This window comes from Ambystoma mexicanum, chromosome 1p, assembly GCF_040938575.1.
Source record: "Ambystoma mexicanum isolate Mex_15411 chromosome 1p, UKY_AmexF1_1, whole genome shotgun sequence".
Taxonomy (NCBI): domain Eukaryota; kingdom Metazoa; phylum Chordata; class Amphibia; order Caudata; family Ambystomatidae; genus Ambystoma; species Ambystoma mexicanum.
The window spans coordinates 873,065,900-873,089,377 of NC_090921.1; the positions used below are offsets into that span (position 1 = coordinate 873,065,900).

The 23,478-nt window shown below is 42.8% G+C and overlaps 1 protein-coding gene across 1 annotated transcript in view; it reads right to left on the reverse strand.

The window, feature by feature from the left end:
- Positions 1–23,478, reverse strand: part of VAT1L (vesicle amine transport 1 like) — a 1,329,730-nt gene that overhangs the window by 1,151,520 nt on the left and 154,732 nt on the right. Inside the window, exon 2 of the mRNA XM_069652882.1 lies at positions 8,451–8,580. Coding sequence (XP_069508983.1) covers positions 8,451–8,580 — 130 coding nt within the window. The remainder of the gene's footprint in view (positions 1–8,450; positions 8,581–23,478) is intronic.

The following is a 23,478-nucleotide window of genomic DNA, read 5'->3' on the forward strand; positions in this document are numbered from 1 at the left end:
AGAAACGTAAACAAGACCAACAAGATTTCATTTAGACTGGGAAAGAAAGAATGCTACAGTAATTTAAAATGGTTTTGGGGGTCGGGGGTTCTCAGAACTTGTCCCTAATTTTGTATATTTGGGTTTTAACTTTTTTTATGGTAATAACTGGAGTGAGACTTCTAACTCTAAAACATTTAAACTTTTTTCAGTGACAGCCCACACAGTTCAGAAAACAAAAGATGTGATTACTTTTTCCTTATCCCGGCATTAGAATATTATAATAAGAAAGCAGTCCCAGTAGTTACCTATAGTGCTAAAACTCTACTATTAACACCTAATGCAAACTGGTCTAGGCTTCAGGTCATTTTCTGGAGGAAAGTCCTAAAACTCCCTGTGGGTGTTCCAGCTGTTGTCTTCAGATATCAGTTGAGGCAAACCTCGATCGATGCCCGTGTAACTTGGAAAAACTTGGTTGATTTGCCCAAAATTGAGTCAGCTGAAAGACGTTCTATATGGAGGCAACTAAGACTGATTATGTAGACCAAAAGTAACACATCTTTTAACAACTTATGACTCGATATAATGTAACTCTAGAACAAGTACAAAACCTTTATCAGAAGGCTAAGAAAAAGATCTTTGAGTTAGACTGGATATTTACTATACAAGAAGTACACAAATATTGTTTTTCCCCTTGGAGCAGTACTCTGTTATCTACACAAATGTCCAAGTCCATTGTGGTGTTTTCAATTCTTACACCTAAGATTTAATCTCTTCCCTACAAAAGAGATTATTGAGGCAAGGGAGAAAACAAAGTGAAAATTGAGAATCTGTAAATTTTGCCATGAAAAAAGGAATGTTGAGAAAATGTATCATTTGCTGCTATAATGTCATATTTTAACTCCTCGATGCTTTCTGCATTTTGGTCAACTCTTGAAGGATTTTTGGATCTTGTCGAGTAGCCTGATTTGCCAATAAATCCTAACCACAAGGACAAACGATTGGTAATTTGCAGCATCATGTTTTTTAAATGATCTATTTCCCTAAGGGGCTACTAGGAAGTTTGGCAATGTTTGTCCCCTGGAAAATGTGTTTTCTTGTTTTAAGAAGTATTTAGATGTATTCTATGTAATGTTTGGTGAATTATATGTGTTTTATCCATTCTGTGGCATTCTAAAATCACTTATTTAATGATTGCTTCTTTCATGGACTCACATGCTGTAAATATTCCCAGTCGTCAGGCTGGGAATCCCCGGTTACGTTGACTTAGTAATTTTCCTATGGAAAAACTTGACACCTTGAGTGTCCCATCAACGTCGTTGTGGGTGCTTTTGGTCCCCCCCAACGGGACGTCGAGTGTATAGCTCTGCCTCAGCAGCTTCCCCTCAGAGTTTAACCACTGCAGCTGGAGGATATCCCCTTAAAGAGGATGTTTGCCTGTAGGGGGAGGCTGGAGGGCGCATATGAATCCATGAAAGATACCAACGCTGGAGAAATGGGGTTACAGGTAAGAAACGACTCCCTTTTCCAGCATTGGATCTTTCATGGATTCACATGCTGTGAATAGGTTTTGTAGCAGTATAGATGTTAGGAGGAGATAAACCAGGCAAACACAGATAAGATACTTTAAAAAGGTGTCTGCGTTAATGCGAGAAGAATACATATGCAAGTAGAGAATGGAAACAACCCTGGAAGCTCCAGGGCTTACCTTATTGGTACAGCCGTTGAAGGACTGCTCGACCCATCTGTACATCTTTGTGTTGCTGATGTAAGCAGTAGTGGCTGGTAAATGTGTGGGGCACTGCCCATCTCTGGTGGGTACTCCGTACGAGAAAGCCGCCGAGGCAGCCATGGCTCTAGTGGAGTGCGCTCTGGGCGCCGTTTGCATTGGCCTATTGGCCTTATAGTGGCAGAAGGAGATTGTAGATTAAACCCATCTTGAAATGCCCTGTTTTGATATGGATGTCCCCTTGTTGAACTGACCAAAGGCAACACACAGCTGCTTAGTAGATTTGAAAGATTCTGTGCGATCCAAATAATATTGCAATGCCCTTTTGACATCCTGCGAGTGCAGGGCCTTCTCTGCTGGTGACGTGGCATTTTGAAGGAATGTGGGCAGAGTTATGGTTGTGTTTTTATGAAACTCTGAAGGTACTTTAGGGATGAAATGAGGATTAGTGGAAAGTACCACCTTGTCTCTCATGAACTGAAGATATGGAGGGTCTACAACCAAAGCTTGCAGCTCCAAAACACGTCTAGAGGAAGTAATGGCCATGAAAAAAGCTACTTTCCATGTTAGAAATGTGATGTATGTGGTCGATAAAGGTTCGAAGGGAGGCTTCATAAGCCCTGCCAAGAACAGGTTCAGGCTCCATACAGGTGGAATTTTTTCTATGGCAGAAAGGTATGAAAAAGCCCTTCAAGAAGTGTTTGATTAGCCTGTCACTGTAGAGAGAGGAAGATCTTCTTTCCTGTGTAAGCCTAGAGATTGCCGATAAGTGCATTTTGATGGAAGAGATTGCTAGACCTTCTGTAGCTAACTTTAGCAGCTGCAGGTTAGGTTGCTATGTAAACCATGCACAGAATCTTTTCCATTTTCGGCTATAGGAAATGTTGATAGAAGGAGCTCTAGCCGACAGTCTTGAGGGATATTCAAATGACTGAATTTGGAGTGGTCAGGAGCCACAATGTTAACTTGAGAGAGCCTGGGTCATGATGAAAGATCATCCTGTTGTTCTGGGATAGAAGATTGGCATGAGATCTGTTATTCTGGGATAGAAGATTGGCATGAGATCCTAGATGGAGTGGATCATCTGCTGCCAGTTGTAGGAGGTCGGAGAACCAAGTCTGCCTGGACCAGTATGGAGCTACCAAGATTATTCTGCAACATCCTTTGCGTTTCATCTGTATCACTTTCCTGATGAGAGAAAATGGAGGGAACGCATAAGCGAACACGCTGTTCCAAGGGAACGAAAATGCGTCCCCCTGAGAGTCAGGATGCAGAGTCCTGCTGGCAAACTTCTGGCACTGCTTGTTGTCGGGACTGGCGAACAGGTCTATAGGGGGATGACCCCACCTTAAGAAAATCTTCGCTATCTGGATGTTGTGCAGTTGCCACTCGTGTGTTTGTGAGGAATCCCTGCTGAGGATGTCTGCTTGCTCGTTATGCATCCCCGGCAAGTGGAAGATCTGAAGTAGGATGTTGTGCTGGATGGCCCAATGCCAGATGATCTGTGCTTCCTGTGGCAGGGTGTTTGATCGCGCTCCACCTTGCTTCCGTAGATAAAACATCATGGTCATGTTGTCCGTGAGGACCAAACCACTGAATTCTCGATTAGAGCCCAATGCACTGCCCATAATTCCAGCACATTGATGTGGAGGACGACTTCCATGGGGGTCCAGAGGCCTTTGACTTGGTGCTTGTCCAAATGAACACCTCATCCCACCTGGGAGGCATCAGTCACAATGGTAAGATGGTAATTTGGCTCCATCAGGGGCATTCCTTTCGCGATGGTGCAGGGGTCCACCATTTCAGTGTGTTTGACAGAGCCAGAGAGATGGTTACTTTGTGTGACCAGGAACCCCCGGAGTTGGGACCATCTGGTAGCCAGAAATGGTTGCACTGGCCATGTGTGCAGCCGGCAGTGGGGAATAAGAGGAATGCAAGAGGACATGGTCCCAAGGAGAGCCATGTATGTGCGGACCGTGTCTAGCTTGTTTGGTGTGAATGAGTTTGCTAGTGTTATCAAGAGGGTCTGACCAGACTGTGGCCTGTAAGGAATTCAGCGCCCAGGAAAACCAAACTCCTTGAGGGAATTGTGCAGAATTTTGTATAATTTATTGTAAAGCCAAATTGTTGAAGCAGTGTTTCTGTTTGGTTGAGAGAAGATAAGGCTTGTTGGTACGTTGAAACTCAAACCAGCCAATCATCCAAGTACAGGTCTACGTGGGGGCCCTGTTTCTGGAGAAAGGCTGCCACCAGTGCTAGGCACTTTGTAAATGTTCTGGGTGACGACTTCAGGCCGAATGGCAGAACCCGAAACTGATAATGGCTTTCGCCGACCAGGAATCTGAGGTACTTTCAGTGCCTTGGATGTATTGGCACGTGGAAGTATGCATTCTTGAGATCTAAGGCTGCAAGGTATTCCTGGGGCTGAATGGCTTTTTTGACCTCCTGGAGTGTTACCATTTTGAATTTTTGCTTTTTGATGTTCTTGTTTAGTCTTCATGGATCCAGAATAGGGTGTCACTTCTCATCTGTTTTTTTGACAACGAAGTACACTTTCCTCTTGCTGAAGGAGGAACTCTTTTGATGGCTCATTTGTTTTAGCATTTGATGTATCTCATGCGGTAAAACCTGATGGTGTGGCTGAGATACATTTATGGGAGGTATCAGGATTTGTGCACATTTGAACTCCAACAAATAGCCATACTGGATTGCATCTAGCACCCACCTGACCTTAGTTATTGTTTGCCACTTGTTGATGTAGAACGCCACATTTCCCCCCACCTGTCTGCCCCTGTGGCAGTCATTGTTGTGCCTTATTTTGCCTACCTCTCTGGGAGTTGGCCAATCTGCGCTTTTGCTGCCCTTGATGGTATTCTCTGTTGCACTGAGAGGATTGGTAATTTCCGCTTGTAGCCCTAAGAATAGTATCCAGGTCAACCATAGTTCTTGTTGTCTCTAGAGGCTGAGAATCTTGAATTACCTGAGGCTCCTCAAAAGTAGCGAAAGGACCGCCTGTCCTGAAGGGCTGTAACAGACCTAGCCATGTCCGAGTCAGCCATGGCTTTAAGAGCCTCATTAATTTTGTCCCCAAACAGATTTTCCCTTTCATATGGCATATCTATGACTTTGTGTTGTACTTCCAGATGAAAATCGGTGCAACATACCCATGCTTGCCGTCTAGGACTAAGGACTACCCCATTGCCAATCTGTTTACACCCTGTTTCAGCAAGGTCTACAGCGATATTGATGCTGTGATTCGAGTCTTCTTCCCCCTTCGCACGCTAGCATCATAGCTTCTTTGCTCTGCTGTTCCAGCAAGTGTTCCAATATAGGAGCCAGACGGTGCCACATCTCTTGATCATATCCAGCAACTATTGCGAGGGCATAACCTGCTTTAACCATTGTTGCTCCGATGGTGAGAAACATTTTTTGAAAGGCATCCATTTTCCGGTTTTCGTTGTCTGGCGGAGTGGCGCACTTATGCTGCGTTCAAGCCTTGCAGCTTGCTGCTGCTGAAATGACTGACTCTGGAGCAGGTTGCGAGGTGAGGCATTTCGATGTTGTGTCTGGAGCCTTAAACTTTTTCTCCAGCCTACCTTTAACCATCGGCTCTGTAAAAGGATGCTTCAGCGTACAGGGGCCCTCCTGCCAAACATGATCTAGAAAGGGAATGGAAAACACTGTCTTTCTGTGTCTACCCATATGGTCGAAGAGGAAACAATCTTTCTTTTCCTCATCTGGAATCAAACCAAACTCCTGGCATGCCTTAAACATCATGCAGTGAAACGCCCCAATGTAATCTGGAGGCGACGTTTGAGCCGGGCTACCATGCGCATCTTGGTCAGGATCTGTGTCCCACATATCGGCTCTGCATGGAGACGAGGAGGCGGTGGAACTTGTATCCCTCGGACCAGTGTCCTGGTCTGTGTCAATCAATTCCCGCTCTTCTTGCTCTCTCCTACGTGGACGAAATGTACATGGAGGTGGAGGTCTAGGAGGTGTTTGAATCCTAAGGAGTATGCCCTGGTCTCTACAGGTATGGGTTGGCTCCCTTCGATGTTGTGGGGTAACTTGATCTTCTCCGTAAGGCTGAATTGTCTGAACTTGAGGGAGCGGAAGCCTGACATCAAGCTGTCGCAAAACAGATTGTAGTGTTGTAAGCACCTGCAGGGAAAGCAGGGATTGTCGGTTTATAAGGGGGTATTGTGGATACATACCGCCTATTCCCGCAAGTGTTGATGGCAGGGTAGGTGTCTGAAACCATAGAGGTGTGTCTTTTTCTCTAGATGGTCTTTGGATAAGAGGACCGGAAGTTCATTCTTCAGGATTGGATTCAAACACACCTGGACATTCCTCTGGCGGAGGCTCAAAATCTGATCTCATGCTGAAAAATGTCTTCTGGCATGATATCTGGGTACTCTATGGGAGAAATTCCCAGGGGAGCCTGGTCGTGCTGCATCATGGCCCCAGTTGGGGTTTTCAAATACCATTGGGGGACAATACATTGTCTCCTGTCAGTAATTCCGAAATCTCCATCGTAGTGGTGGTAGACGGTTGCATAGGCTTTTCTGCAGATGATTTCTTTTGGTCGTCGACGAGGTGGTGGTCGTCGAAGTGGTTGTTGACGAGAGTCGAGCCGTACACCCTGACAAAGTTGTCGTTGTTGATGCCATTGTCGATGGTACTGTAGTCACAGTTGACTTCAAAGACGATTTGGCCGTCGACAGGTGTCTCGATGACGACTCATGGCCAGAGGAGGATCTTAGAGATTGCGACAATGAGTAGTGTTTCTTTTTCGAAGACGACGCCGAGAAGGTTTTCGCATCCAATTTGGCTCTGTGCTTATTTGCCGACGGAGGAGATCTCCTGGATGTGTCCGTAGATTTTGACGATGGGTGTGAGCCTTTCTCCCTCGGTTTCTACGATGGTGCTTTCGTCAACGGGCCCTTGGAAGAGTGCTTAGACCCAGTATGGGACCCTTCACCACTAGCTGGTAGTTTCTTTTTTCGGGTTAAGAGTGTTTGGCCTTATCGTGCCCCGAGGATGATTTTGCCTCAACTGTCTTCTGTTTTTTCGTCACAGGCTCCTCAGATCTGGACCTCTGTCTCGACAGTGACCTTTTGTCAGAGGGAGTGGTTGCTCTCCCACTCTGTGATGAGCCAACCACGGATGCCGGATAGGCTCCTTCATTGAGCCAGCAGATTAGGCGACGGTTCCTGTCCTTAAGGGTTTTTTACGAGAAACCCTGGCAGATGTCAAAGGCATCAGCGGAATGGTTCGGGTAGAGGCAGTAAAGAGATTCTGTGTGCCTGTCCCCCTCATACACATTTTATTAGGCTGCAATTGTTGCACTGCCTAAATAAAGACTTCATAGGTCCTGAAGTTTCCATGGTTGGAACTGGAACCGTCTGTATGCAGATATTGGTTGCTCCATATGGTGACATGTGAAGAAAAGTTAATTTTCAAAGAAATGTAATTTTCTCTTAGGAGAGAAACACGAGGAATCCCAACAGCTCGAAAGACGGCTGAAATCTGCAGGGGAAGCTACTGGGGCGGAGCTATACACTCGACGTCCCATTGGTGGGGACCAAAAGCACCCACAACAATGTCGGTGGGACACTCAAGGTGTCAAGTATTTCCATAGGAAAATTACTAAGTGAAAGTACCCGGTGATTCCCAGCCTGGCGACGGGGAATATTCACAGCATGTGAATCCATGAAAGATCCAATGCTGGAGAATGATGTATTTTGAGGTATTTCTGTTTAAAAAAAAACTCCCTTGAGGAAATGGTTTACTATAAAAAAGTAAAAAATACTAAATTCTTCTAATTGTAGTCTTGTCTATCCTCTCTCTGTAGTCTCTTGTTGAAAACCAATACATCCATAGATATAGATGGAGAGTCTTCTACGGGTCAACCACAGGTGGAGACTGCCCATTCTCTCACCCTTTCTTATTACTGGAAAAATATAAAGTTGAGTTTCATAGCATATATGTAAGTTTGTTCTCCCAGGCCATCAGAAACTCAGTATTGAATGCACATTAGACACAATCATCAACAGATTCAGGCCTCCTTACCTATGTGGCCAACTTCAAAAGAATAAAGAACAAACACTCCTCCCAAAATCATCTCACCATGTGATAACCTTACAGCCATATATTTAACTAATACCAAAGTGCAGTAAATGTTCAGTATGCAGCATTATTGGGAAATGTGCCAGATAACTGAATGTTGGTTAATTGAGTGCCAGAGAGCAGGACATTATAGCAAAAAGAACAGATAACATGCTTTATTGACTTTTGCTTTGTATAATGTCTCTCTACCAGCTCGACAACTTGCTATCCAGACTGGAAAATGTATTAGCTAGCATTTTATTTAACCTGAACCATTCTACTAACAGCATTGGGAGATTACAGTTAACAGAATTGTCTAGTGTATAAAGTGCACGTTAATAAGGCTTTCACTGTGCTGCTGTTGGGTGATTTAATATAGCAATATGCTTTCTGCGGTATGTATGTCTGTGATCGAAACACAAGCAAATAACACCATGATTCATTGACAATGTTAGTATAGAGTGGTGTTCATTCTTAGAAATGGAGCTAAGAATGGAAAGAAAAGTAATAAAGTTACAAAGGGAATATGTCTAAAAAACAGTGTGCATAGTACAACGTAAATAGTATGTTTGACATTGGTTATTCTCTACATAATCAAAGTTTAATTAAGTGGGATAAATGCAGCAGTTACCTCAAATCCCTTCACACCATCGCCAAGCGTTTCAACAATCCCAGACAATTCAAAGCCAGGAAGAAGGGGTGTCTTTGGGGGATTATCGATGTTTCCTTGCCTCACCATCAGGTCGATGAAGTTAAGACCACTGCAAATACAATGTAAAATAAATTAGAATAATTATAAGGGTTTACAGTCTTTTTTGAAAAGCATGCCTGAAAAAAGTTATGTTTTCCATTTTTTCCTGCACGTGTTATTTTTTGGAACCTTTTGCATGAAATGGCTTATTTCTCATGCTGACAACACATTTTAATTAGTACCCAATTAAAGTGAATAAATACACGGAACCCATATGTGCGTCATTGAACATGACTGGGGAAAAATAAATAGAACAATATGGTGCAGAGCGATGCCAATAAACAGATTTTTTCAAGACTTTAAAACATACAACATAAGCTTGTTAAGAAATCATTCATTTACTGGCCAGCGATTGCATTTGGTTCAAGTTGATAAAATACATAATTATTAACCATCTCATTGGTATTGGCGCGTTTGGTTCCCAAAATATAACTAGGGAAAAGCAAGCATTCACAAAGTCAAATGTCCTGCCTTGGTTATTTTGCACAGGCAGCACAACACACGCCACACACATACACACACAACCTAAAAAGGCAACACTTAAAACACTTAAACGTAAACCACATATACAGGCACAAATGCAAACACAGACATCACATAAACAGACATGGATATGTCCTTCCGCTGCACATCATGCATTGCCATTACATTTAAATATTGCAAAAAACCTGGTGTTCTGGGGAGGACACAGGCCCTGTCTGCCCTAAACACGGTGGTTATTGTTATTAATACCCCAGGGCGTTTGCCAGCAGTGCTAATCCGTTTTTTGGAGAGGGAAGTGGTGAAATTGCTTTATAAGATTTGCTCATGGCTAATTTCCCTGAAATAAAAAATAAGATGGCTGCCATGGAAGTAAGGGAAGGGAGTAAGTCCCTTAACTATTTTCATGGAAGCCATGAAAGAAGTGTGAGGGAACTGCAGAGCCGAGGCCTGATGCAGGCAATTTGGGCAGGTAGGGAAGCCGAGGTTGGTCGGCAGAAATCTGTGGTGATCAAGTGTGTGGTGGGCATGGTGGTGTCTGAGAAGGAGTGAGAACAAAATGGTGACAAAGGGGAGAGAAACAGATGGCTGTGGAGAACGAGGGTAGACACTGGAGGTTTCCACTTGTGTTCTTCACCATCTGATTGGACATACAGACTCCCAGGTGTACTAATAATGTATTAACTAGTTAATATAATCGTTTAGAAAAATCATAAATATTCACATCCAAACTTACATTCCACAAGCCTTTTCTAAGTGTATATTTCTACTACTAACTGGCATGACCGTACAGTTTCCTATCACATATATAAATAGGAGCAAATAGCAGTAGACCAGTATTTAATTCAAAATTGAAAACATCCGTCGCCGACTGCACAAAGTCACCGAAAAGTCGATATTTAATTTAATTTAATTTTTATTAATAAACACTTAGCCAACATTGACTTTCTATATACACAATTAAGACACCAATATTACAACATATAGGGGGTCATTCCGAGTTTGGAGGCAGCCATGGTGCTATTAGCACCATGGCTGCCTCCAAACCCGGGTCCGTGTCCGGTCTGACTGAATGGGGATTTACCGGCTCATTCCGACCTTGGAGGACCCGCTAAGTCCCTATTTAGTAAACCATTCCCCATTCCCACTTGAGCCCCCATAGGGCTCAATGGGAATGGGGAAGGCGCTAATAACGGGCCCGCAAATAGCAGGCCCGTTATTAGCTCCAAGGTCCCTTAACGGGACCCGCAGAGAACGGGTGGTTAGATCAGCCGTTCCTGCTGGGAGCCGCTAAGGGACCTCGGAATAGGGCGGTAAGGGTTTACCAGCACCAGCATCCTTAACGGTTGCCGTAAACCCTTACCGCCCAACTCGGAATGACACACATAGACTCTTAAATCAATCCTATACATATCATGGCATAGACCTCTTGGTGACAGTCCCCAACATTACATATCATTTGTTTACTTTATATACACAGGATTAACATGGATAAAAAAGTGTCTCCTAATGGTGCCTCAAGAATACGCATAAAATATTGTTAAATGGATGCAAAAAGTTACTATTATTCCTTGTAAGGACCTGTAGCATTCTTCTTGGACATCCTCACAATTCATCTTGTTACCATAAGATGTCAGAAATCTATAGCAAACTCTAAAACCAATCTAATACATAGCATAATAAGTCTATAACTAATTCTAAAATCAATTTAATATGTTAAAAACTCTTAAAAACAATCTGTTTCATTCATCACATTTCATAGCATTGTAATAGACCAAGGGATAGCTCATTAAAATAGGTTTGCTGATAATTCCACAAGGTTATTCATACAGTATAGATAAAAAGTTACCATATGATACATAACATTGATATTATTTCCTGACATAAATATATCCCACACTTCTTGGACATCCTCACAATCTATCATGTTGGCATATGGTTTCAAATATTTATAGCATATTCCAATCAAGCTCACACACTGAGCACGGATATGTTTTGTCGATTCAATCTCTGTTTCACCACACAATTGACATAATCGATCTTCTCTTCATATACCAATTGTTGGACCTGTATGCTCAAGTAGTTTTCTGAGGTTAAATTTGAACAATATATATTGTCTCACCACTAGGCTATTAGGAAATGCTGCTACTGCTGGGAGTATGAAGATGTTCTTGCCAATATTAGATAAACAACCAACTGTTAACAGTTGTGGCCAACCTTATTCCATCCCTTTCTCTACTATAGTCACAGAGGCGATATTTAAGCCAATTCTTTTTAGGAGCCATGTGTTGCAGTCTACCTGTTGAAAACACAGTTCCAGACAACCGTATCTGAGATTTTGACAAATGTTTCACCAGCATTCCAAAATGTCCATACTTATCTAGATTTATAAATGCTTTAATGTTTTCAACCACTATTGTTTCATTATTAAGTACTGCAAGCTTTTCATAGCACATTATCATTCTGCTAATATACTCTACCGTGATATATCTTTGGGCAAATTCTGGACGTATGTATTATATGGGCAGTCTCTTAGGCATCCTGAATAGCATCCGCAGCATTTTCACCTCAAGTTTCTCTATTTGAGGACAAAACTTCTTACCCCAAACCTCAACACCGTACAGCATACACAGTACAATTATGGCAGAGTAGAGAAGGATTACTGTATGGATAGAACACCCTCCCTGTTCATTAATGAATGATCTTATGCTATATGCTATCTTCAGACAATTAGATTTGGTTGATTCCCAATGTGCACTCCACTTCAATTGGTCATCGATTATTACACCCAAATACTTGTATTGCCTTACACTTTCTGTAGGTTCAGTACTAATTTTTCATTTACAGGTTGTTGGCACATGTTTCTTGTTTGCAAATACCATTATTTTGGTTTTCTCAATATTAATGAATAGCCCATTGTCATCTGCATATGTTCCTAATGCATCAAGCATGCGTTGTAATCCCTTAGGGGTGTAATCAATAAGGAGCAGATTGTCTGCATACCCTAACCATCCTATCCTCAGTGCGCCTATTTTTATTGCACAGGCCTCCGAGATGGTGAGTGCACCTGGAACATCAGCAAGGTAAAGGTTAAAAAGGGTAGAGGCTAATATACACCCCTGTCTGACACCTCTCATTGTGGGGAATGAATTCAATAGACTGCCCTGTCCGTCTAGGCGAACTCTGATGCTTGTAGATTGGTGGAGTTTTATTATCATGCTCAACAAACCATGTGGTATGTTCCAAGACAGTAATTTGTTCCATAGGCGGTTTCGCATCAGAGTATCGACTGCAGCACCAAAGTCTGTGTAAGTTGCATAAACAGGCAATTGTTGTCTGTACCAAGCGTACTCTACTGCAGTGACTATTGTCAAAAGGTTGTGTGTTGTGCTTGCTTTCTTCCAAAAAACAGTTTGATTCATAGGAAGGATCTTGTTTGTTGTTATCCATGTATTCAGTTCATCTAATAGAACTCTGACATAGACCTTAGCTGGTATATCTTGCATTGCAAGCATTTGATAATTGCCAGGATCCTTCCAACACCCCTTTGTATGTATTGGGAGTATATGACTTTCTCTCCATGTAGCTGGTACGATACCGCTTTGTCCTACGTTTATGTATAGTATGTGCAACTCTTGAGCCCAGATTGTAGGTGATAACTTAAGCAATCCATTACAGGTACCATCATGGCAGCAGCCCTTGAGTTTTTCAACCGTTCAATTATCTTGGAGATTTCATAGACTGGTACATTACATATCCACTCGACACATGTCAAGTCACCATCAGGGTCAGCTGGGACTACTGCTCCTAATTTCTTTGCGATGTGTGCACTCCATGTATCTTCACATACACTAATAATCGATAGATCACTTTTTGCACACCCACCACAACCCTCCATATACCAGTATTATGACCTAGTCTGGCAGGCGATGCCAACTGTTGCCATATTTCAACATCTCATTGGATTTGGTGCCCACGCATACATTTCCAATTTTTCACCGTTAGTGTTTTAATGCTATTAGTGGCTTCAGTTTCTATTAGACCACTACTCCAACTAACTCAAATTTCAAAGATGTTTTTACGTAGTGCCTTTTTTTGGCAAGCTGAATTTTATGATTGTACTGACGACCATTATTTGCTTTACAATTCCAGCGTTCATTAACACTTTTATATTTCAAGTTTTTTTTGGTCACTTCTTTTATATTATGAATTAAGGCTGAGAATTCTTCAATGGGGAGGGCACCAACATCGGTATGGAGATTGACCCATCGTGCAATATACAAAGTTACCTCAACATCTGCAAAGGACTTGGCCGTTGCCAGGATGGCAGGGTTCCACTGTATGCCATTAAAACCATTATTGACAAAAATATTACCATTCATGTCACATTCTTGGAGGTTTCTGAACAATTTCTGGAGCACACATAGTGGCATGTGATCACTATCATCCCTAATTAACACTGCCATATTCTCAACCCTTGCATGAGCTGCTGGGTTCACAAACACATAGTTAATTGTTGATGTGCTTCTGCCACCAACTCTTGTATACGCTTTTCCTGCATCACCTACACAGATTCCATTGAGCATAATTAAGTTGTGTTCATATAACATCTCTGTCCATGCTTTATCCTGCTGATTTTGTGGAGCAGAATTCACTGGGGCGGATTCAGTTGTTCCTGGTGGAGCTTTCATTTGCGGGTTTATCTTGGCATTAAAATCACCTACCATGAGGGAAGATGACGATGAAGATTCTCAAGAATCGTCTTTACAGTTTTGATATTTTCTTTATTGAAGACTGCATTAGGTGGATAGTAGATGTTAATAACAATCATCACATGCTGGGGTATGGTCTCATCCATTTGTCTAACTGCTTGAACCATGCTGGTGGATGCATCTATGTCTTCAATTTTCCAAGGATGGCATGCTGAGATAAGTAGCCCCCCTTTAGGACATCCTACAGGCCCTTTTACAGCTAGTATTTGCAAGTTCGATTTTACATCAATCTCACAGACATCTATCATCCAGGTTTCTTGCAAAGCCACAACCTCAAATAAATCAATATATGTAATGAGACCATTGGTGGCACTTAGATGTGTATATCCCCTAGTATTCCAGGAACAAAACATATTCTGTCAACAGGAATTATTTACAAAGTGTTTTTTAAATGCTGTTGGCAGCCACTGCCATTAGCCCTCATCACAATCATTTACTGTTGTTGTTACACTCTTCATGTTTTGTTCATGTTTATCTTTAGATGATGATGCACCCCTCTCAACTTCACTGTTTGTTATCACAATTTGGCCTTGAGGTCTCAAGGTCGGGTGCCCATTGACTAGAGATGGAGGCACTGGTGGTATATTTCTATGTTTAGTGGGTAACGTATTCACACTGGAGCAGCCATGGCTGAGCCTAAACAGGTCATTTTCGTATTCGAGTACGTAGTTGAGTGTTGCATCAACGGTAAACCAAATGGTAGAGGCCACAACAGTGGTGTGTTCCTCTTGGTCTACAATGTTAATATCCTGTGTGGTGATGACTCGTAGGGGAACTATATTGTGTAAAATACGCAAAACCGATGCACGATTTAGTGGCAGATGTAGGTCTGCAAAGGATATTGGTCTAAGTTGTAAGGCTATTGTGCCCACCCCATCCATTGCTTTGGTATTTTTGGTATGTGTATCCTATTTTTCTATATTACTGTTTGTGTACCCAGTCGAAGCAGTTTGTGATACTACACTTACCGGTTTTAAATGATCTCCCATTTTACCTTTTATGTTGCTCGAATAACACAACAGTTCGATATCGAGAGCTTGGAGAGTTCAACAGCTCAAACAGGGCTGGTTACCACCTTCTCATGATGCTGAGATCACCAGCTCACAGATGAAGAACTTTACATTACCACTTAAAAGGAATTGGAAGCGGGACACTCAATATAAATCTGATTCAGAAAAACCAAAAGCCTGCCGAGGGTCATGGAGGTCGCTGAATGGGACTGGCTGCCGGCAACTTTAGCCAGTGGCAAATCATCCTAACTAATGGGTCCGAAAAAAAGGAGGCTTAACCTCTCAATAATCTCATGGAATACGAGACACCTCTTAAATGCACGGAAAAAGAGGAGGAACACTTCAGACTTCATATGTCTTCAAGAAACTTGACCTACATTAAAACCTGTAATTTATGGTTACACTATCTTCTTAAATCCTGCGGTGAAATCCGGAACAGGCTGTCCATGTGCTGGGCTCTTGACCTTAATTAATAGTAGGAGCAAATTTGAAGCTGTTAGATCAAAGAATTTTGGCCTGTTCATCCAAACAACTCTCTTAAGAAAAAAGACAGCAGGTCCTGCAATACATAAGGCAAAAATGAAACAGAAACACTTGACCATCATCAACGTATACAGGGACCCTCTCATAATAACAGTGGGTGCGAAGATGGGGAAAATCTCGGAAGTGATTGATGTGGCATATACTCTGGAAGATTCATCTCTTATTATATGCAGAGATTTAAACATAACATGTATAAGTAAAAACAGCACAGTAATTCGAGAGGGCATCAGCTAAACCACAAAGACAGAGAGACTTACAGTGGATGGAACTTATGGACAGCAGAGATATGCACATGCTCAACAGGCATTTTGAAGAGGACAACTTCCTTCACCCCACTTGGGAACATGATGGCCAATCCTCAGTGATAGACTATATCTTTGTCTCAAGAGATCTAATTAGCGACATAGCTGTCTTTGAAATCATGCCCTCAGAGCTAGTGATCATAACATTCTTAAAACAATGTGGCTAGAGGATCCTGAGAAAACAGTCCATCAAATCCCACTACCAGTGGAATGCGCTAGCAATGGTTGTCATTTAAAGGTATCAAAAAAGATGTTGAATAATTGTCGGCCCAATAACCAGTAAACTGCTTTATACCTTGGAGGAGAAGTCTACCCTTGGTGATGGACTACACACGAATGCTGAAACCGTTCATGATTAAATCCTCTACAGGTATGACCCACAAGGAACATCAACATGCTTACAATAAGCAAGTAATTGTAAAAAGGAGAAAATTGAGAACAGCGATTAGGCACGTTAAAAATAACTATACATCGAATATAGAAGGGCCGATTAATTTTCTCAAAATCCAACATAAGAACTGGGTCATCTGGTATAGGAATACTTTAATCCAGCACGACACAGAAAAAATCACCATCACCAACAAGAACTCATCAGAAATATGGAACTGTATTAAGTCAGTAGGGAACTCACAAACTCTAATGCAGACCAATGGAGTCACAGAGGATACATGGACAAGCCACTTACAAAAACTACACATGGCTCCTCCTCTAAAAATCTTCAAGCAAACAAATCACATGCACCCTGTGTCATCTCTAATGATGAAGAAGAGATAATAGCAATAATAAAACGTGCAAACCCTCCACATACCCCAGGCCCAGACAGAGTCTCGACCTACATGTTAAAGGAAAATCCAGAAGAATGGACAAGACAAATCTCCCTTATAATAGGAAAGGTAAGGGTCACCAAAGCAACTCCTGCTTTGTGGAAATCAGCGAACATCATCCCAATTTGGCAACAGGGAGGATCCAAACAACTATCACCCTACTACCCTCTTGCACCTGATGGGTAAGATCTACACCTCAATTTTACTGAAGTTCCCGAATGAATGGGCATGCAGAGCAGGACGTCTGGATTCTTTTCAGTGATGCTTCATGAAGGGCTTGGGCACCACCCCTCCAATCTTCCTATTATCGCCATTAAAGGACCAAGTTTGCAGATCAAATGGTAGAATCTTCCTAGCCTTTGTGGACTTAGCCAAGGCGTTCGACAGAATAAACTAAGAACACCTATGGTCCAAATTGTCAGCTTGGGAGTGCCTGGAAGACCAAGTGAAGTCCCTACATACAGATACAAGCATGAGAGTCCAGTTAAACATTGGGGGAAGAGTATTCAATGAAATCAAGATGTGTATGGGGGTTAAACAGGGCTGCCCTTTGGCATCATCACTTTTTAATCTCTCTGACCTGGACCCCTTCATTACAAAATCGAGACATTTCCTAAATAAATTGGTCAGACACATGTCGCCCATTTGCTATATGCAGACAATTTATTCCTGCTGGACCTCACGGCAATAGGGCTACAACATCAATTGAAAAGGTTAGCGGAATACGCCATCAAGAATGACCTACAAATTAACTCCAGTAAAACAAAAATCCTAGTTTTAGAAAAAGGTGGAGGGAAAAAAAGGTAACACCTACAAATGGTGGCTGGGTGACCCATTGATGGAGAAAGTTGACTCCTTTAAATATCTGTGGGTGAAAGTGGGCAAAAGATCAGTGCAATCACATAATCTTGTTGCCCTAAGAAACAAAACCAAATTGTTAGCAAACCAAGCTCTGGTATTGAAAAGAAGATTCTGCTGTTACTCATTACTCCCCCTGCTGGAGATTTACAGAAGAAAGGTCCAATGCACTGATACAGTTCCTCAAGAATTATCAGCCTGGACTGGAGAGGCTGTTTTGGAAGCGAGTTTTGGCGCTCCCAAAAACAGTGCCTATACAAATAATATGAAGGGAGCTGGGTCTTATCTCACTGATAGGAATATCTGACTGGAAGTGTGTTACATTCTTTTGCAAAATGAAGAAGGTCAAAGCTGCCCCTATCATAACATTAATCAAAGTAGAGCTTACTAAAAGCTGTGGTGTTGTATTGAGATGGGCTGCATCCTGTCAAACCATTTTAGAGTGCTTTAATGCCACAGTAGAAGACTTACAGAGCAATCCAAATAAACTCAAAAAGAAGATGTGGGACTAAGACTGGATTTTTTAACTTGTGAAGAAGCTAACCACTATAAGATGTACATGTCCTTGCCAAATGAAGCTAGAGCATGGGAAAGGTCCCGGAATATATAATGAAGTTCCCAGACCCAAAGTACAGGACCCGATTCATGAGTATGTATCTAAACCTGTACAGAACAAATGAGGTGCTAGCTGTAGAAATAAGTCTGGATTAAGGAACAATACCTGCAGATTCTGTAAGACAGACCGTATGCCAGAGACACTAAAGCACATCCTCATTTTCTGCCCTGCCTTGACTGATTTAAGGACAAATACATTTGCTCAATTTTTGGCAGATGTTTCATCTCTGACACAGGAAGAGTGGTGGTCTCTTTTGTGTAGGGGGGAAAAGACCTCTTTAATGATTGCCACGGTTGCATTTTTAAGAGAATGCCTGAAGGACGAAGTTGGATAGCGGATACTCCCACATAGCCAGGAGTGAGGAAGAATGTGAATGGCCCAGGAAAGCCGCCCAAAGAGTGGTACGACATGCATTCATCCCCCATTTTTTTCATAGCTCTTTTTGCAGGAATTTAGTTGCCCAAAAAACATTAAAAAAATAAGGGAGGTGTGAGAGGGCATATAAGGGGTAGAGTAGGGCAGTGTATAGGGATAAATAATAGGGGAGTGAGGGTTGGGGGCCCCCCAAAGAAAAAGAAAATGTCTATGGGGTCATTATGAGGTTGGAGGTAGCCATGGCGCTATTAGCGCCATGGCTGCCCCCTTACCGCATACCGGGTTCCCTGAATGGGGAATTACTGGGCCATTCCAACCTTGGAGGACCCGGTATTTCCCCATTCAGGGAACCCATCCCCATTCCCATTCGAGCCCCTAGAGGGCTCAATGGGAATGGGGACCATGCTAGCAACGGGCCCGTTAATAACCGGCCCGTTGTTAGCATGCTGGTCCTTTAGCGGCTCCCACTAAGGACGCCTGGTAAAACCAGCCGCCCTTAGCGGGACCCGCTAAAGGATCTCGTAATGCGGCAGTAAGGGGTTACCAGCACTGTTAACCCCTTACCACCAACCTTGTAATGACCCCCTATGACTTTTTTTGGGAAAAGATTTTCAGCAAATGGTGCCGTGAAAAAATAAAAGTAGAAGAATGAACATGAACCCCAAAGAGGAAGAGCCACCTTGTCTTCCAATTCTTTCTTTTTCTTCTTTCATCTCACCGTTCTCTTTGTGTCAGACACGCTGATTTCCTTAACTCCTGCTTCCGGGTGGTCTTCTTATCCGAGTCTTCTTTCTTTTCGAAGAGATAGGGTCTATCTCTGGAAGCGGCCTGTCTAACACCCCAATATGATCCACAAGGTGTTCACCCGAGCTACCTTCAAGGTGGATCCAAATATATCAGAAGGGAAACCTTGCAGGGTACAGAACCCCTCTGATTGCAGTAGTGTATTTTAAATGCCAAGACTGCTCCAGAACCATGAAGTAGTGTCCACTAAAGGCCAGGCGGGAAGATGGAAAAAGCCAGGTGGACAGATGGAAAATGCCAGGCAGACAGATGGAGCATCCTGATACAAGAAGGATTACAGCCAGAACTACAGATGCAAGAGCAGGAACTAGAGAGGAGGGAGGGAGGGGGTAGAAAGGACTAACGCACACATTTACAAGGAGCAGCCAGGAACAAGGGACAAGGATTCAGAGGATTCAAGCAGAATACCGAGAGGAACAAGAACGAACAGCATCTAGGCAATTTACAGAAGAATTAAGTTGCGCCGTGAGTGCTCCGAGTCTAAATTCAATTAAGAGGCTTCCAGGTCTGTGGGCCGAACCGTCTGATTGGATGAACCACGCCAAACAAATAGACTACTACACACGTCTACTCCAGAAGGCATGTCAGGACCAGAGGGAATAGCGGAATCGTTGTGTGCAATTCATGACAGCATGCCCCCTTCCAAGTCTGTCAAAGTTGGGTACGACTGGCTTCAGGCGATGGAATCTCCAAATAAGAACAGGAGCATGAACATGTCGTGCTGGTTCCCAATTCCTGTCACAGATGTTATAGCCCTTCCATTGCACAAGATGCTGGAGCACTCCTCGACGGTAGCGCAAATAACAAATGTGTTCTACCTCGTACTCTTTCTCGCCCGCAGCAGTGATTGGAGGGGGTCAAGCTGGAACCAGATGATCAGCTGACTTACCCTTATACGGTCAGAGCAGGGAAGTATGGAAGGTAGTATGGATTGTCTTCCAGGTGGATGGCAACTTCAGAACATATGCGACAGGATTGATGCAGCGGAGGATCTTGAAAGGACCGAAATACCTAGGTGCCAATTTATAAGGACCCAAATATCTAGGTAGGGTGGTAGATACCAGTCAAACAAGATCACCATTAGCATATCAAGGGGCATCCTGCCTGCGTCCGTCTGCAAACTTCTTCATGGAATCCCTGGATCAAGTCAGTTTTTATTTCACAAGGTTGTAACTAGACTGGAGCTCTGAAACCCATTGATCTACCAAGGGCACTTGGGTCTCTTGGATTGGGGTGTCCAATAGGCATTGTGGGCGTAAACTGTAGACCACAAAAAACAGACTTGTTTTTATGGAAGAGTGATGAGCATTGTTATAGGCATATTCCACTAAAGGCAACAGGACAGCCCAGTTGTCGTTGGTAGAGGTGGCAAAACAACGCAGATATTGTTCTAGGACTTGATTAGTTTGGTCAGTTTGTCCATTGGACTGTGGGTGATACCCAGAGGATAAGTCACATTTGATGTTCAATGCTTTGCACGTATGGTTCCAAAACTTAGATATGAACTGCGGTCCTCTATCTGAGACAATCTAAGAAGGGAGACCATATAAGTGGAATATGTCATGAAGAAATACTTTGGCCTTCTCCAGGCTTGTTGGTAACTTAGGCAATGCTGTAAAATGTGCAATCTTAGAGATGCGGTCTACGGTTACCATAATAGTGGTCATGCCATTAGAAGGAGGTAGTTCCACAATATAATCCGTGGCTGTGTGGTCCCAGGGTCTTGAAGGTAATGAGTTGTCCCATAGTTGTCTGTGGAATGTGTTTGTTTTGGGCACAAATCATGCACAATTGTACATGGTCTTCCATATCCTTTCGCCAAGAGGGCCACCAAAAATATCGAGGAACAGCATCCTGGTCAGGTGACACCTCGATGTCCCGACACAGGATGATTGTGAAATAACTGAAGAAAAAGTTTCTGAAGATGCGGAGAATGAACATAAAACCTCTTGTCCTTAAAGATATACTCTTGTTGAGAATATAATCCTGTAACAGGAGGGTTTTCCTGGGGAATGTTTCTGTTTTTTGCCAGGAGTTGTTGAAGGAAGGTGTTCACCTCGAAAACAAAAAGCCTGGATGGTAGCAATCTTTCAGGTGTTCTGGAATTTTGTGGAACGGCGGTCTTTTTCCGGGGCAGGGCATCTACTATGGTGTTTGTACTTCCTAGTATATTTGTGACCCAAAAACCATATTGTGCAAAGAAATGTGCCCATCTTGCTTGTCTACTGTTTCGACATTCCAATTGTAAAGCCTGAAAGTTGCAATGATCTGTTCGGAATTCCGCATGGCACCTAGCCCCACCAGAAGAGGCCTCCACTCCATATATGCTTGTTTCAAGGCTAAGAGTTCCTTTTCGAGCACCGAATAGTTGCTTTGCTGGTCGTAAGGGAACGAGAAAGGTAGACGACGGGATGTTGCATCATGTCATTCTGTCTCTGTAGCAAAATCGCTCTAGTCGCAATGTCCGAGGCATCAGCTTCTACTATTAACAGAACTGTGCTGTGTCGTTGACACAAAATAGGAGCTTGGTTGACAGCCTTCTTCAATTCTTGGAATGCCTTCTCTTGTTTCTTTGACCAAAGGAATGTTACTCCCTTGTGTAAATGCTCTGTCAAAGGTTGTACTCGCAAGGAAAAGTGGTTGATAAATTTGCAATATAAATTGGCCAAACCAAGGAATTGTTGGTTCTGCCTTACAGTAGTGGGTGTTTTCCAATTCAGAACTGCCTCGACCTTTCTCGGATCCATGGCTATTCCTGCGTCAGATAATATGTAACCAAGGTAGGTAACTTTGGGAACGTGGAAGACACACTTCTCCAGTTTGACTTTTAGTTTGTGAGCCCACAGTCTATGAAGAACTTCTAGAACATTTCTTTGATGAAGATAGGGATCTGTTGAAAGCACAAGTATATCGTCCAGGTACACTAGCACAGTAGTGTACAGCAAATCATTGAATATCATGTCAATGAAGCGTTGAAAAACGTCTGGGGCGTTAGCTAAGCCAAATGGCATGAATCTATTTTCATGCAATCCAAATGTTGTTCTGAACGCGATCTTCCACTCGACTCCAGCTTTAATCCTGATGATGTGATAAGCCCCTCAGACATCGAGTTTGGTAAAGACCTTGGCTCCTCTAACCACTTCCAGGATATCTTTAATCAGTGCTAACGGGTACTTGTCTTTCTTGGCAATTTGATTCAAACCCATAAAATCCAAACAGGGTCTTAATTCCGATGTATCTTTTTTAGGAACAAAAAACCACTAAGCGCTTGCTGGAGCTTTGGAAGGCATAATCAATCCGTTCTGTAGATTTTTGTCTATGTATATCTGAAGTGCTTGTTTTTCAGTTTCTGACAGAGCAAACATCCTACCTGAAGGTAATGTAGTGTTAGGTTGTAGTTCGATTTAACAGTTCTCAACTCGGTGATGGGGTAACTGAACGTCATCATCCTCTGAAAAGACTGATGCATATTCTCAGTATTCAGCAGGTAGAGAGTTGATGTTGTGCATGGTCACAAGACTGCATCCTCTGAACTATGAATACAGTTCTGGACACACTCTGTGGATGCTAAAGATACCGTTCCTGCCCTTCAATTGATATACAGGTTGTGTCTTTTTAACTAAGGTATTCCTAGGATGACTGGATAATATACTGTCTTTATCAGGTTGAAAGATAGTATCTCATGATGGTTTCTGATGCTCAGTAGCAGTTCTTCTGTCTGATACAGTACTGGGCCAGAACTTAACGGAACTCCATCCTCTCCTTCCACTGGGATGGACAATCTCTTTTAATAAATAGCAATCCGGTGGTTCCTGGCCCATGAGAGGTCCATGAATATGCTGACTGCACCACAATCCAATAAGGCGTGAAGTACTAATTCCTGGTATTCCTTATTAGCGATTTGGACCTTGAGCCACAGGAGAGCTGTATCACCAGAAGATAGCTCAAGTTTTTACATTATAAAGGGAATCTCAGTAACTTCCCGTCCCTGGTTCCTGACTAGGGACGGGAAATAGTGTTACCTTATGCCGAGCTGGGGCTATGGGACATTCCTTTACCAAATGACCCTTACTTCCACAAGACATACACAAACCCAGATTTCTTCTCCTTTGTATTCCTGTTTCAGATAGAGGACCCCCAGCTGTTCGAATTTGCATAGGTTCCGAGTCTGACGCTGTTTGCATTGAAGATGACAAAGGAGCACTTTCCAGATATGGTTGAGTGATCTTACGTCTTTTCTTTTCCATCTTGTACTCTTGTATGCAGTAATCCAATTGTAACACCAACGTTACTAAGTCCACAATGCTTCTAGGTCGAGGAACAG